The sequence below is a fragment of the Globicephala melas genome, chromosome X (assembly GCF_963455315.2).
Source record: "Globicephala melas chromosome X, mGloMel1.2, whole genome shotgun sequence".
In the NCBI taxonomy this organism is placed as follows: Eukaryota; Metazoa; Chordata; class Mammalia; order Artiodactyla; family Delphinidae; genus Globicephala; species Globicephala melas.
In genome coordinates, this window is record NC_083335.1 from 79688224 (window position 1) to 79703457 (window position 15234).

The window sequence follows — 15234 nt, forward strand, 5'->3', positions numbered from 1 at the left end:
AAATTACCAATGGCAATTTTTATGGAACTAGAATAAAAACATCTTAAAATTTGTATGGAGACACAAAAGACCCCAAATAGCCATAGCAGTCTTGAGGGAAAAAAAATGGAGCTGGAGTTATCCAACTCCCTGACTTCAGACTATACTGCAAAGCTACAATAATGAAGACAATACAGTACTGGCACTAAAACAGAAACATAGATCAATGGAACAAGATAGAAAGCCCAGAGATAAACCCATGCACCTGTGGTCAACTAATATATGACAAAGGAGGCAAGGATATACAATGGAGAAAAGATAGTCTCTTCAATAAGTGGTGCTGGGAAAACTGGACAGCTACATATAAAAGCATGAAATTAGAACACTCCCTGACACCATACACAGAAATAAACTCAAAATGGATTCGAGACCTAAATGTAAGACCGGACACTATAAAACTCTTAGAGGAAAACATGGGAAGAACACTCTTTTACATAAATCACAGCACGATCGTTTTTGATCCACCTCCTAGAGTAATGGAAATAAAAACAAAAATAAACGAGTGGGACATAATAAAACTTAAAAGCTTTTACACAGCAAAGGAAACCATAAACAAGACGAAAATACAACCCTCAGAATGGGAGAAAATATTTGCAAATGAAGCAACTGACAAGGATTAATCTCCAAAATATGTAAGCAGCTCATGCAGCTCAATATTAAAGAAACAAACAACTGAATCCAACAATGGGCAGAAAACCTAAATAAACATTTCTCCAAAGAAGACATACAGATGGCCAAGAAGCACATGAAAAGCTGCTCAACATAACTAATTATTAGAGAAATACAAATCAAAACTACAATGAGGTATCACCTCACACCAGTTAGAATTGGCATCATCAGAAAATCTACAAACAACAAATGCTGGAGAGGGTGTGGAGAAAAAGGAACCCTCTTGCACTGTTGGTGGGAATGTAAATTGATACAGCCACTATGGTAAACAGTATGGAGGTTCCTTAAAAAACTAAAAATAGAATTACCATATGATCCAGCAATCCCACTACTGGGCATGTACCCAGAGAAATCCATAATTCAAAAAGACCCATGCACCCCAGTGTTCATTTCAGCACTATTTACAATAGCCAGGTCATGGAAGCAACCTAAATGCCATTGACAGATGAGTGGATAAAGAAGTTGTGATATATATATACAATGGAATATCTCTCAGCCATAAAAAGGAACTAAATTGAGTCATTTGTTGAGACGTGGACGGATCTAGAGACTGTAATACAGAGTTTAGTAAGTCAGAAAGAGAAAAACAAATATTGTACATTAACGCATGTATGTGGAACCTAGAAAAATGGTACAGATGAACTGGTTTGCATGGCAGAAATTGAGACACAGATGTACAGAACAAACGTATGGACACCAAGAGGGGAAAACCGTGGGGGGGTGGGGATGGTGGTGTGCTGAATTGGGCGATTGGGATTGACATGTATTCACTGATGTGTATAAAATTGATGACAAATAAGTATGTGCTGTATAAAAAATAAAATAAAATTCAAATGTTAAAGAAAAAACTAATACTAAACTTTCTTTGGGTTATTTGTATGGAAATATGTTAATATAAATGTTTCAGACATTACATGAAATTCCTAAAACTCTTATATGTTCTGGTATAATGTTATAAGTCATAATTCTAGTTATTACTTTAAAATGTATATCTCAGAAATAACTAAATTTCCTTGTCAATTGCATTATTATGAACTTTCATGAAATCTTTAACCATGGTCATTTCTAAGTCTTTTGTCATTTACAGACAGTTCTGGGTGTACTCTGATGCTTTTGCAAAAATGTTCCTATAAAAGGGTTTCATCTTCACGGAATTCATGGAAAAAACTCTGACAAGTACAGGTTTCTGATAACTGACTATACTCCTGAACTGAATGAATAAGCATTTTCAGAACTCTAATGGAAAACTGATGAATTCATAAAAGTGCTAGCAAAAGGTCAAGATGAAAAAAAGATTAATTACATGGGACTCAGTGAATTGATGAGGATGATTATAATTTTTGTGACTTTCTGTTTGAATTTTTAAAATGTGATGTAAATTTATGTAAAAAGAACTTAATGTAAAACAAACAAAAAACCCAAATTAAAACAGAAAAAGAAAATAAGTTTAAAAATGCATGATTGGTAACTTTTAAAAGTTGTGAATCACTGTGCTGTACACCTGAAATGAACATAATATTGTGAATCAACTCTACTGCAATTAAAAAAAAAGAATAAAATACCTAGGGATAAATTTAACCAAGGATGTGAAAGACCTATACTCTGAAAACTATAAAACTCTGATGAAAGAAATTGAAGCTAAAAAAAAGGGAAAATATCCCTTGTTCTTGGATTAGAAGAATTAATATTGTTAAAATGGCCACATTATCCAAAGCAATCTCCAGATTTAATGCAATCCCTATCAAAATACTCATGCCATTTTTCACAGAACTAGAACAAATAATCCTAAAGTTTATATGAAACTACAAAAGACCCAAGATTAGGAAAGCAATCTTGAGAAAAAAGAACACAGCTGCTGGTGTAACCCTCCCATACTTCAGAATATACTACAAAACTACTCTTATCAAAAAAACATGGTATTGGCACCAAAACAAACACATAGATCAAAGGAAAAGAGAAGAGAGCCTGGAAATAAACCCCTTCCTCTATGGTTAATTAATCTATGACAAAGAATGTAAGAATATACAGTGGATAAAAGACCATCTCTTCAAAAAGTGGTGCTGGGAAAATTGGACTGCCACATGTAAAACAATGAGATTAGAACATTCCCTCACACCATACACATAAATAAACTCAAAATGTTTTAAAGACCTAAATGTAAGACAGAAAACCATAAAACTCTTAGAACCTAGGCTGAACATTCTCTGACATAAATGGTAGCAATATTTTCTTGGATCAGTCTCCTAAGGCAAATGAAATAAAGGCAAAAATAAGCAAATGGAACCTAACTAAACTTAAAAGCTTTTTACGCAGTAAATGAATCTATCAACAAAATAAAAGAGTACCTATGGAATGGGAGAAAATATTTGCCATTGATGGATTGACAAAGGGTTAATATTCAAAATATAAAAACAGCTTATACAACTCAATATCAAAAACAAAAATCAACTCAATTAAAAAATGGGCAGATGACCTGAATAGACATTTTTCCAGAAAAAGACATACAGATGACTAACAGGCACATGAAAAGATGTTCAACATCACTATTTATTGGAGAAATGCAAATCCAAACAACAATGAGATATCACCTGGCACCTTTCAGAACGCCTATCATCAAAAAGTCTACAAATAACAAATATTGGAGACTATGTGGAGAAAAGGGTACCCTTGTACTCTGTTGCTGGGAATGTAAATTGGTGCAACCACTATGGAAAACAGTATAGAGGTTATATGGCTATATATCCAAAAAAATGAAAACATTAATTCAAAAAGATACATGCACCTCAGTGTTCATAGTAACACTACTTAGAACAGCCAAGACATGGGAGCAACCCACGTGCCCATCAACATACTATTGGATTAAGAAGATGTGGTATATACATATACGATGGAATATTAGCCATAAAAAAGAATGAAATGCTACCATCTGCAGCAATGTGGATGGATTTAGAGAATATGATTCTTACTGAAATACATCAGACAGAAAAAGATAAATACTGTATGGTATCAATTATATGTGGATTTAAAAAAAAATACAAGGGAATGTATATGCAAAACAGAAATAATCTCACAGATATAGAAAGCAAACTTGTGGTTACCAAAAGGGAGAGGGAAGGTGGGAGGGATAAATTCAAGTTATGGGATTAACAGAGACAAACTACTATGTATAAAATGTATAAGCAACAGGATATACTGTATACCACAGGGAATTATAGCCATTATCTTGTAATATCCTAATTGCTAAAAATACTGAATTTCTACACTGGACACCTGAAACTAATATAATATTGTAAATCTCCTATACTTCCTTAAGAAATAGTTTGTCATCATATACTTATATTGCAAAAATGTAAATTTTGAAGTATTATGAATACTGACATTTTGAAATAAACTGTTACTCTCTTAAATATACCCAACAGAATCTAAATACTATAGCAATTTGAGATCAGCTATCATTTTTTTAACATCTTTATTGGAGTATAATTGCTTTACAATGGTGTGTTAGTTTCTGCTGTATAACAGTGAATCAGCTGTACATATACATACATCCCTATCTCCTCCCTCTTGAGTCTCCCTACCACCCTCCCTAACCCACCCCTCTAGGTGGACAGAAAGCACCTAGCTGATCTCCCTGTGCTATGCGGCTGCTTCCCACTAGCTATCTATTTTACATTTGGTAGTGTATATATGTCAATGTCACTCTCTCACTTTGTTCCAGCTTACCCTTCCCCCTTATCATTTGTTTTTAAAATACATTAAAATAATTTTATTTAACTATTGGATAATTTATATTGTTTCTTTCTTTCCTCTAATGTATAGTTCCATTTATTATCACCCCAGAATTTTTGTCCTAATTTTGTATATTTTTTTTGTTAAAAAGCCTTTCATTGATCACTGTATCATATTTCCCTACCTCAAAAACTATTTAAATTAATTTTAAAGGTTAAAAACTGTTCCTTACTAATTTATCATTCAATTATTGTCAGTATATGATTGATCAAAATAATATAAATGCATCACCAATATTTGTAAATTTTTTTAAGTAAAAAGTTAAAATTTAATTGAATATTCATTTGAAGGATTTTTTCCCTATTATTTTATTTATCCAAACATGAATAGTACTCATTGCTACCAATTTATTCCTTTAATTTTTTATTAATATAAGCACTAAACTATATAATAAATAAATGAATAGATGGGAATTAAAGAACTTTATTATAGTAATTTCCTTCCATCTTTAATTTCCTTGCAGATAATATGCCAAAAATCACATAATTATCCATCTTCATAAATCATTTATCAGCTGACAATTCAATTAGGCCCTCCTTCAATTTTGTCCAAGACAAAGAATTGGAAATTACAGACTTGCAAAATGATTTATTACATAGTGTTTAGAGTCATTAATTTTCTCAATGTGGACACCAATATGTACTTCAAATTTTCCCTTTGTAAACAAACTCAAGGTTTTCATCCCCAGAGGCAATGCAGTATTGTCAAATCTTAGACGTAAGACAGAAGTATGCCTTTATTTTGTAACGCGGGAAAAGGTAAATTGCAAAAAGGGACATTTTGTAGAAGATCAATTTTAGGAAAGAAGCTATGTGGAAATTGAATATCTAGAAATTGATTCTCTTTAAGCTACTATCTTTATCCTCCTACTGTTTGAAAAGACTTTGTGTAGACAAACTCAATTTGAAGACTTGCCATAGATAATACTGCTACCACTGCTATATCTGGTGCAACAATTGGTTTTTACCATTGAAACCAAGCAGAACCCTGTGGGCTCTCAGGCACAAAAGCCTTTTTGTGTCCCCTATTTCTTGTTTGTAAGAAATAGGCTTCATTCAACCCCATCTCATATCCTGCTCAACTCCCAGTGTTCAGTTGGAAGTTCCCAGTGTTCAGTTGGAAGTCCCATAGCTCTGATGGTAAATGACATGGAAAGATAAACTGAAGGAAAAATAAGTATTGGCTGCTATCATCATCCTCTTCATCGTCACCATCATCGATGGAGTGTTTGTGCAAATACAGACATATTTATACTCCCCCCCCCCGCAGAGTGAATATGCCACATTCTAATAAAGTGACACAAGTGTGTTCTTGGATTTTGCAACTCACCTCAGTGCTTCTACTCTTCAGGAGATAGAATGACGGAAGGGACGGCTTGAACTCTTCCAGAAAGGGTCAAAAACTCCAATGCCTATGGGACCAACTAGATAAGCAATTTAATAAAGTGGACTTGGTAGAGTCAGAACACATGCCTTGTCTAAAAGGGACAGCCACTACTCAGCTCCAGTCAAACTGTGGCACTTCAAGTGTATTAGTCTAATATAGCCATATCATCCAGTTTTAAAAGAAAAGCTTGAAATGTGGATTCGTATGGGAAATTTGCCGAGTATTATGTGTTGGCAGGCCAAAGCCAGTCCATGAGTTGCCAGTTTGTAATTCATGTGCTAAAGTTTAAAGTGGGTATATAGCACCAGAATTTCTGAACATTCAAGAAAGCCTGACTTGTTCATTCTTTTTTATATGCAAGCTAAATGAAAAATCAAGATTATTAGAAGATTACAGGTACTATAGAGTCAGAACAAGAATGATAGATGATTTGAATATACATCTCTAGAACATAATATATATCTGCTAGGTAGACTATCTTTGGTCTGATCCTTTACTGGTTTTTTTGCTTTTGTTTCTGTTTCTGTTTTTGTTTTTGTTTTTGTTTTGGTCATAGTTTAACTTACCAAGAGTAAATTTATTTCATTTGTTTTATTTCAGAAGAGAGGGTGTGTCAGAGCAATTGATGTCTCTATCATGTATTTACTACAACTGTGAAATGTATGCATGTTAGTCCCAGTTTTGCTGATGAAGAAACTGAGATTCAGAAAAATGAAATGAACTGTACTAAGGTCATACAGCCATAAGTGACCAAGCCAGAGTTGAAATCCTGGTCTTTTTGGCTTAAGTCTAGGCTCTTGCCATTATACCATCCTGCTGTCTCTCTAGTTCTGCTTGTATTATTTGCGCCTATGTGCATCAGTAGGAGTGGGGAGCAACCATAGGATTTCCCTTAAATTCTGTAGATATACTCCATTTAATTAGTACAATCACTTCAAGACCCCAACAACAGAAATTACTTCCTCAGGATAAATTCCTAAAGAAGAATTACTCAGTAAAATTGTCTGCATGTTTTATTAAGCTTTCAGTGTTTATTAGCAAATTGTCCTTCAGATAAGTTGAACCTACAAAGTAACCTAATTCCCAGTAGGAATGAGGTCCTGTTTCCTCTAATAATAATAACAATAATATTATTCATATAGTGCTTACTATGAATGGGGCACTGTTCTAAGTGCTTGACATATGTTAATTTATTTGATTTCCAGAAAGCTCATTTCACAGATGACGAATATCAAGGCACAGAAAGGTTAAATTACTTGCACAACATCATGTAGTGAACAAGTGGAAGTAGTGGAACCAGGATTTGAAGCTAGGCAGTCTAGATTAACTATGTCAGGACTGAATATTATATTGTTCTCTTTAATTTAATAGACAAAATATTTCAGTTATATTAATTTGTATTTTTTTATTTAAAGAAGATAAAATTTTTTTCTTTTTCTTTCCTCCTTCCCTTTTCCTTCCTTCCTTCCTTCCTTCCTGACCCTTTTTTCCCCTTTTGTGACATTAACATACTAGTTAATGCCTTCTGTCTAGTTTTCTCTTATGGTGTTCATTTAAAAAAATTATTTGTAAGAAGTGTGTTATGTCAAGAATATTAAGACTTCATGTGTTATAAATGTTGCAATTTCTTTTAGTTTGACTTTAACCTTTTAGTTTTTATTGTATTTTTGACATATAGAAGTTTAAAAATCCTTAGGAAATCTGTCTATCTCTCCATTTATGTTTTTTTGTTTGTTTTAGAAAGGCCATAATCAAACCTAGGTTATATAAATATTTGCTATAATAGTTTTCTGCAAATTTTATGATTTAATTTTTTATCTAGAATTTATTTTGGCATTTAAAATTAAGATTCATGGAAAGTTTCACTCTTTCCACCTTTCCAACACATTAGGGATTTATTGTGTTTCTCATGTCTTTTTTGTCAGTTCAATGGTATTTGGTAAAGATAGGAGGTGAAAGCACAGGCTTAGTTGCCACCTTTAAGATCAGAAAGCTGATTTTAAAATAGTTAATTATTTCATTTCTTTTTTGTTTTTCTTACAAGTTTCTTACATGGCCTGTTAAGGTTTTCTACTTCTTGAATATATTTTGGTCATGTACACCTTCCTAGAAAAGTAATACAGTGATCCATTTTTCTTTATCATTAGCAAAGATTTGTACAAAGTCTTTTCTCATAATTCTCAAAAATATAAACCCTTTATCTGTGATTAAATCTACTCATGGAATTCTAGTTTACATGTAATTATCTTGTTGCTCCTTTCTTAAGTTGCAGCTAATTAATGTTGTGCTTCTCACTAACAAAGGCGTGTTCATTTAACTGCTGGAATGCTAATTTAATTTAGTTGTAATTTAAAACATTAAAGTGGATATATTTTGGAATAAAATGCAAAAAAATAACATGATTTATAAGATAAATGAAGAGAATTCAAAATAATGTGCTTTTGGCCAAACTCGTTGAAACAGAGGGTAGAATGGTGGTTACCAGGGGCTGGGGGATGAGGGGAATTGGGGAGATGTTGGTCAAAGGCTATGAACTTCCAGTTACGAGATGAATAAATTCCAGGGATCTAATGTACAGCATGGTGATTATAGTTAATAATGCTGTATTGTATACTTGAAAGTTGCTAAGAGAATAGAGCTTAAATGTTCTCACCACAGAAAAGAAAAGGCCATTATGTGACCTGACAATGCTGCAATGGTAATCATTTTTCAATATATATGTATATCAAATCAATGGGCTGTACACCTTAAATTTACACAGTGTTATATGTCAACCATATCTCAATAAATCTGGGGTGGAGAGAGAAAACAATGGCCAAAATAACACTAAATCTCTATCTACTGAGCCCAAACTGTGGTCTTCCTCCACCACCCATGGGGAGACCTCTTTGACAAAGTCTTTCAGTTTCTCATAAATTACCCTCTATGGTAGAACTCAGGATGATTGCTATTTATTGTTTTTTTTAATTTATTTATTCATTTATTTCTTTTTGGCTGTGTTGGGTATTCGTTGCTTCGTGTGGGCTTTCTCTAGTTGTGGTGAGCAGGGGCTTCTCTTGTTGTGGAGCACGGGCTCTAGGTGTGTGGAATTCAGTAGTTGTGGCGCACGGGCTTAGTTGCTCCGTGGCATGTGGGATGTTCCTGTAGCAGGGATTGAACCCATGTCCCCTGCATTGGCAGGTGGATTCTTAACCATTGCACCACCAGGGATAAAGAGCTTACAGAAGGAAAAGAAATGTGTTTTTAGGAGAATTCAGGAAGAGGATGAGTGTGTTTTACCCGTGCTGTGTTCCTTGTAAGAGAATCACATAGTTATAATGTTTATCTATTTGACTTGTTCTTCAAAGACCTTCTTAGATTTTCTTAGCAAATTTCATTTTTTGAGTCTGTTAATTCATTAATGTTCGACTTTTATCATTTTGTAGCCATCACCCTGCTTTCCTCTTTTTTCTGTTGTCCTCTTTATTTGAATGCCTAATTAATTTTTTCTCTCTCTATTCTTCGGTATTTAAGATCTTTGTATAAATTTGACTCTGAGCTCATTCACATAGTTAAATACCGCTAAATTGAAGCTTGATAAGAATGCAGATTCCTGAGCACCACTTATATTTTGGTAAGTTTGGAGTGGGGTCTAGAAATCCGTTTGTTTTTTTTGTTTTTTTGTTTTTGTTTTTTTTTTGTACGCGGTCCTCTCACTATTGTGGCCTCTCCCGTTGCGGAGCACAGGCTTCGGACGCGCAGGCTCAGCGGCCATGGCTCACGGGCCCAGCTGCTCCGCGGCATGTGCGATCTTCCTGGACTGGGGCACGAACCCGTGTTCTCTGCATCGGCAGGCGGACTCTCAACCACTGCGCCACCAGGGAAGCCCAAGAAATCCGTATTTTTGAATGAGATCCTCAGATCACATATAGGGAAATCCCATCATAATTATGAATGTTTATGTTCTCATTATCATTATTTTTCTAAATTCACTCTAATAAGAACTTTGATTTGCACTTTGTCCCAAAAGTGTTTAATTCTGTTTTAATTTTCAAGTGGTTGAGTTTTTCATTCACAGTTTCATTATTAATATCTAGTTTTGTTCTATTGAGATCAAGGAAGATGGCCTGTGATACTTTCTTAATTTTTTCTTTTTTGAGAAAATTAAAAATCTAAAAAAAATATAAAATAGTATTATAACAAATACTCATATCCCTACCACCTAGAATTAACTCTTGCTATTTTGCCATATTCGCTTCCATTTAAAAGAGGAAATATATTTTTAGAGATTTAATTAAATTTCCTTTTAATTACTGTCCTCTGTCCTATTTCATTTCCTCTTCCTCATGGGTGCAAATTTGCTATGAATCATTCTAGTATATTTTCAATAGCTTCACATACATATGAATGCATCTATAAACACCATAGAGTGTTTTGCTAATTAATTAGGTTTTTGAGATCTATATATATAAATATATTTAGATATAGTTCATTCCTTTTATCTTCTGTATTCTAATAATCACATTAATCACACTCTATTAATCCATCCCCCTATTGAGAGACATCATATACCTATATTTTTTTCTTATCTTGAGATTTACTAAAGCATTTGTGGCCTAAATGTTATTAAATGTCGGCTGGATACTAGGGGGAAAAGGTACTTTTATGCATGGTATAAACCAGAATTAGAAATTTATACATAAATTTGAAATTTATTCTATTATTCAAGGGCTAGATCTTTATTTCTCCTACTTAATCTGTAACTAAATTAGATACATGTGTTAATAGCTGCCACTACTATTGTGTGCCTGTCAATTTCTACCTATAATTTCTCACCAAAATATCTTCTCATTTTTAAAAATTGTAAACGCAGTGCATACTTATAAAAGCCATCAGAAAATTTTTAATTTTATTTTAAAAAAAAGGAACAAGGGACTTTCCTGTTGGTACAGTGGTTAAGAATCTGCCTGCCAATGCAGGGGACATGGGTTCGATCCCTGGTCTGGGAAGATTCCATGTGCTGAGGAGCAACTAAGCCCTGTGCCACAACTACTGAGCCTGCGCTCTAGAGCCTGCATGCCACAACTACTGAGCTGCGTGCCACAACTACTGAAGCCTGTGTGCCTAGAGCCTGTGCTTCACAACAAGAGAAGCCACTGCAATGAGAAGCCCGTGCACCACAACGAAGAGTAGCCCCCGCTCGCCACAACTAGAGAAAGCCCTTGTGCAGCAACGAAGACCCAATTCAGCAAAAAAAAAAAAAAAAGGAACAGTTATTCATAATTTTAGCACCAAGTACTAACCACCATTAACATACTTGTGTATAGTGTTCCAGGTTTCTTTTTATACATACACATACATTGTCTTTAAGGACAGTTTACACATACAAACTGTTTATAAAATATAGTTTTAACATAAAAATATACTTACTGTATTTTTTGGTATTGAAACATGTGATTGTATAATTTCTAACTGTACGGAAATATATAAAACTGAAAATACTCTGTAATTTCCCTGTAACTACCATTTATTTCATGTACACTTTTTATCATACAAATTAACTACCTGTTTCTTAAACAGTGAATATTATTTTTTGTATGGTAATATCATAATATATCTGACCAATCCTGTGTAAAGAGACACTGATTATCTTTTAAAATAATTTTTTAAATGCTGCAGTGCATGTACATTTTATACATATGTATTTTTGTGTCCTTATCCAATTATTTTCATAGGTGAGGTCTCTAAATGAGGCATTTCCAAATAAAGGTGGAAATATTTAAAATGTTAAAATTGCCTTAAGATAACAACTTACACTTCAATTGGCATGACAGTTCATTTTCTCAGCTCTCTCAATGATAAGGTTTATTATTATTTTTCATCTTTGCCAATATAAGACAGAAGAAGAATCTCATTGTTTTAATTTGAAATTCTTTGATTACTCGTGAGCTTAATCATCCTTTTATATGCCCATTGGCCATTTGCACTTCTTTTGTAAAATGCAGGCTCTTGCCTAGTCCTCTTCCCTTCCCCCAAGGGGGGTGTTCATCTTTTCCTTTTTGCTTTGTCAGAGTTCTTTGGTTCTCATTTTTGATCTTTTACTTCGGGTCGGTTTGATTCAGGCTTTCATCTTTTCACTTCACTGCCTGATGGAATATATATATATTCTCCATTAGTCTTTAATGTCCTTTATAGAAGCTGGCTCCCTTTCCTCTCTTCCTCCTTCCTTCCCTCTCTTTTCTCTTGTCTCCTGTTGTCCCTTTGTTTCTTTCTCTCTGTTTCTCTCTCTCTCCCTCATCTTTTTTTTTTTTTTTTCGGTACATAAGTTTTTAATTTTGACCGAGTCGACTCTACCATCCTGGGCCTGGCGCCGCGTCAGCAGAGGGGGGCGGGGAGGCGAGCGCGGAACTGGGGGAAGGGAAGGGGCGGGGAGGAGCGGGCGGAGCAGCTGCGCGAGCTGCTGGGAGACCGCGCGGTGGGATCACACGGCGGCGGCGGCGGCGGCCCAGAGACCTGAGCGGCGAGACCTCGGCCCGCGGCCTACTCGGAGCCCTCTCTCCACCGGAGGACCAGGGATCCGCAGTCTTCAACATAGAGGTACCGTGCTCCGCGCTCCCCGCCCAGCCCGGCCCAGCCTGCTGCGGCGGTGCCTCCTTCCTTCCTTCTTCCCTCGCTCTCTCTCTCGCCCGCCCGCCCGCCCGCGCCTTCCCTGTCTGCCTGCGTCACTGCGGCCGCCATGGCTGAGAACGGCGAGAGCAGCGGCCCCCCGCGCCCCTCCCGCGGCTCTGCTGCGGCCCAAAGCCCTGCCTCTGCCCCGGCGGAGCCCAAAATTATCAAAGTCACTGTGAAGACCCCCAAAGAGAAAGAGGAGTTCGCAGTGCCCGAGAACAGCTCAGTCCAGCAGTTTAAGGAAGCGATTTCGAAACGCTTCAAATCCCAAACGGATCAGCTAGTGCTGATTTTTGCCGGAAAAATCTTAAAAGATCAAGATACCTTGATTCAGCATGGCATCCATGATGGACTGACTGTTCATCTTGTCATCAAAAGCCAGAACCGACCTCAGGGCCAGTCCACCCAGCCTAGTAATGCCGCGGGAACTAATACTACCACCGCGTCGACTCCCAGGAGTAACTCCACACCTATTTCCACAAATAGCAACCCGTTTGGGTTGGGGAGCCTGGGAGGACTTGCAGGCCTTAGCAGCCTGGGCTTGAGCTCGACCAACTTCTCTGAGCTCCAGAACCAGATGCAGCAGCAGCTCCTGTCCAGCCCTGAGATGATGATCCAAATCATGGAAAATCCCTTTGTTCAGAGCATGCTTTCGAATCCTGATCTGATGAGGCAGCTCATTATGGCCAATCCACAGATGCAACAATTGATTCAGAGAAACCCAGAAATCAGTCACCTGCTCAACAACCCAGATATAATGAGGCAGACCCTCGAAATCGCCAGGAATCCAGCTATGATGCAAGAAATGATGAGAAATCAAGACCTGGCTCTCAGCAATCTTGAAAGCATCCCAGGTGGCTACAATGCTTTACGGCGCATGTACACTGACATTCAAGAACCCATGCTAAATGCCGCACAAGAGCAGTTTGGGGGTAATCCGTTTGCCTCGGTGGGGAGCAGTTCCTCCTCTGGGGAAGGTACGCAGCCTTCCCGCACAGAAAATCGCGATCCACTACCCAATCCGTGGGCGCCACCACCGGCTACCCAGAGTTCTGCGACCACCAGCACAACAACGAGCAGTGGCAGTGGATCTGGCACTAGCTCTAGCAGTGCTACGGGGAACACAGTGGCTGCAGCTAATTATGTTGCCAGCATCTTCAGCACCCCAGGAATGCAGAGCTTGCTGCAACAGATAACTGAAAACCCCCAGCTGATCCAGAATATGCTGTCTGCACCCTATATGAGAAGCATGATGCAGTCGCTGACCCAGAATCCAGATTTGGCTGCACAGATGATGCTGAATAGCCCTGTGTTTACTGCAAATCCTCAGCTGCAGGAGCAGATGCGTCCACAGCTCCCTGCTTTCCTGCAGCAGATGCAGAATCCAGACACACTCTCAGCCATGTCAAACCCAAGAGCAATGCAGGCTTTAATGCAGATCCAGCAGGGGCTACAGACATTAGCCACTGAAGCACCTGGCCTCATTCCAAGCTTCACTCCAGGTGTGGGGGTGGGGGTGCTGGGAACAGCTATAGGCCCTGTAGGCCCAGTCACACCCATAGGCCCCATTGGCCCCATAGTCCCATTTACTCCCATAGGCCCCATTGGACCCATAGGACCCACTGGCCCTGCAGGTCCCCCTGGCTCCACTGGCTCAGGCGCCCCCCCTGGGCCCCCTGTATCTAGCTCTGCACCCAGTGAAACTACGAGCCCAACATCGGAATCTGGACCCAACCAGCAGTTCATTCAGCAAATGGTGCAGGCTCTGGCTGGAGCAAATCCTCCGCAGCTGCCGAATCCAGAAGTCAGATTTCAACAACAACTGGAACAGCTCAACGCAATGGGGTTCTTAAACCGGGAAGCAAACTTGCAGGCTCTAATAGCAACAGGAGGCGACATCAATGCAGCCATTGAGAGGCTGCTGGGTTCCCAGCCATCATAATTACATTTCTGTACCTTGAAAAAATGTATCTTATTTTTGATAATGGCTCTTAAATCTTTAAACACACATAATTGTACTTTACTTTCACTTTGATTCTTTTAAATCTGTCTAGTTATAAATTTAATATGCATTTTAAGGTGGAGTCCTTTCCTCCCTCTTTGTTTCCTCCCTCCCTTCCCTCCTCCCTCCCTCCCTTCCCTCCTCCCTCCCTCCCCTCCTCCCTCCCTCCCCTCCTCCCTCCCTCCCTCCCCTCCTCCCTCCCCTCCTCCCTCCCCTCCTCCCTCCCTCCCTCCCTCCCTCCCTCCCTCCCTCCCTTCCTTCCTTCCTTCCTTCCTTCTCTGTTTTGAATGGTGGGAATCAATGCCATTTCACTCAAAGGTGTTGCATGCAAACACTTCTGCTTTTATTGTGATTTTTGGAAACAGATATCAACCTTTACAGTTGGGTGAACAAGTTTTGTCCTACAGATGTCCAATTTATTTGCATTTTAAACATTATCCTATGATAGTAATTAAATGTAGAATGAAAATATTAAAAACATAAATTAATTGAAGCTCTAATTTGTGGTACAATATTGCTTATTGTGACTTTGGCATGTATTTTTGCTAGCAAAATGCTGTAAGATTTATACCATTTGATCTTTTTTGCTATATTTATACACAGTACAGTAAGCACAATTGGAACTGTACATCTAGAAATATTACAACAGAATCTCTGAGCAGAATATGTATAACCAAAATGAGAAAGGATATAAGAAATAT

At 37.5% G+C, this 15234-nt stretch overlaps 1 protein-coding gene across 1 annotated transcript; it reads left to right on the forward strand.

The window, feature by feature from the left end:
• The first annotated feature begins 12293 nt into the window (after window positions 1–12293).
• Window positions 12294–14700, forward strand: UBQLN2 (ubiquilin 2). The gene has a single exon (XM_030851614.3). It carries the CDS (start codon window positions 12599–12601, stop codon window positions 14471–14473), a length of 1875 nt encoding a protein of 624 aa, XP_030707474.1. The 5' UTR covers window positions 12294–12598; the 3' UTR covers window positions 14474–14700.
• The last annotated feature ends 534 nt before the right edge of the window (window positions 14701–15234 follow it).

What these genes read in the sequence shown, in the direction of transcription:
- UBQLN2 (XM_030851614.3), top strand. Translation starts at nt 12,599, where the DNA reads ATGGCTGAGAACGGCGAGAGCAGCGGCCCCCCGCGCCCCTCCCGCGGC.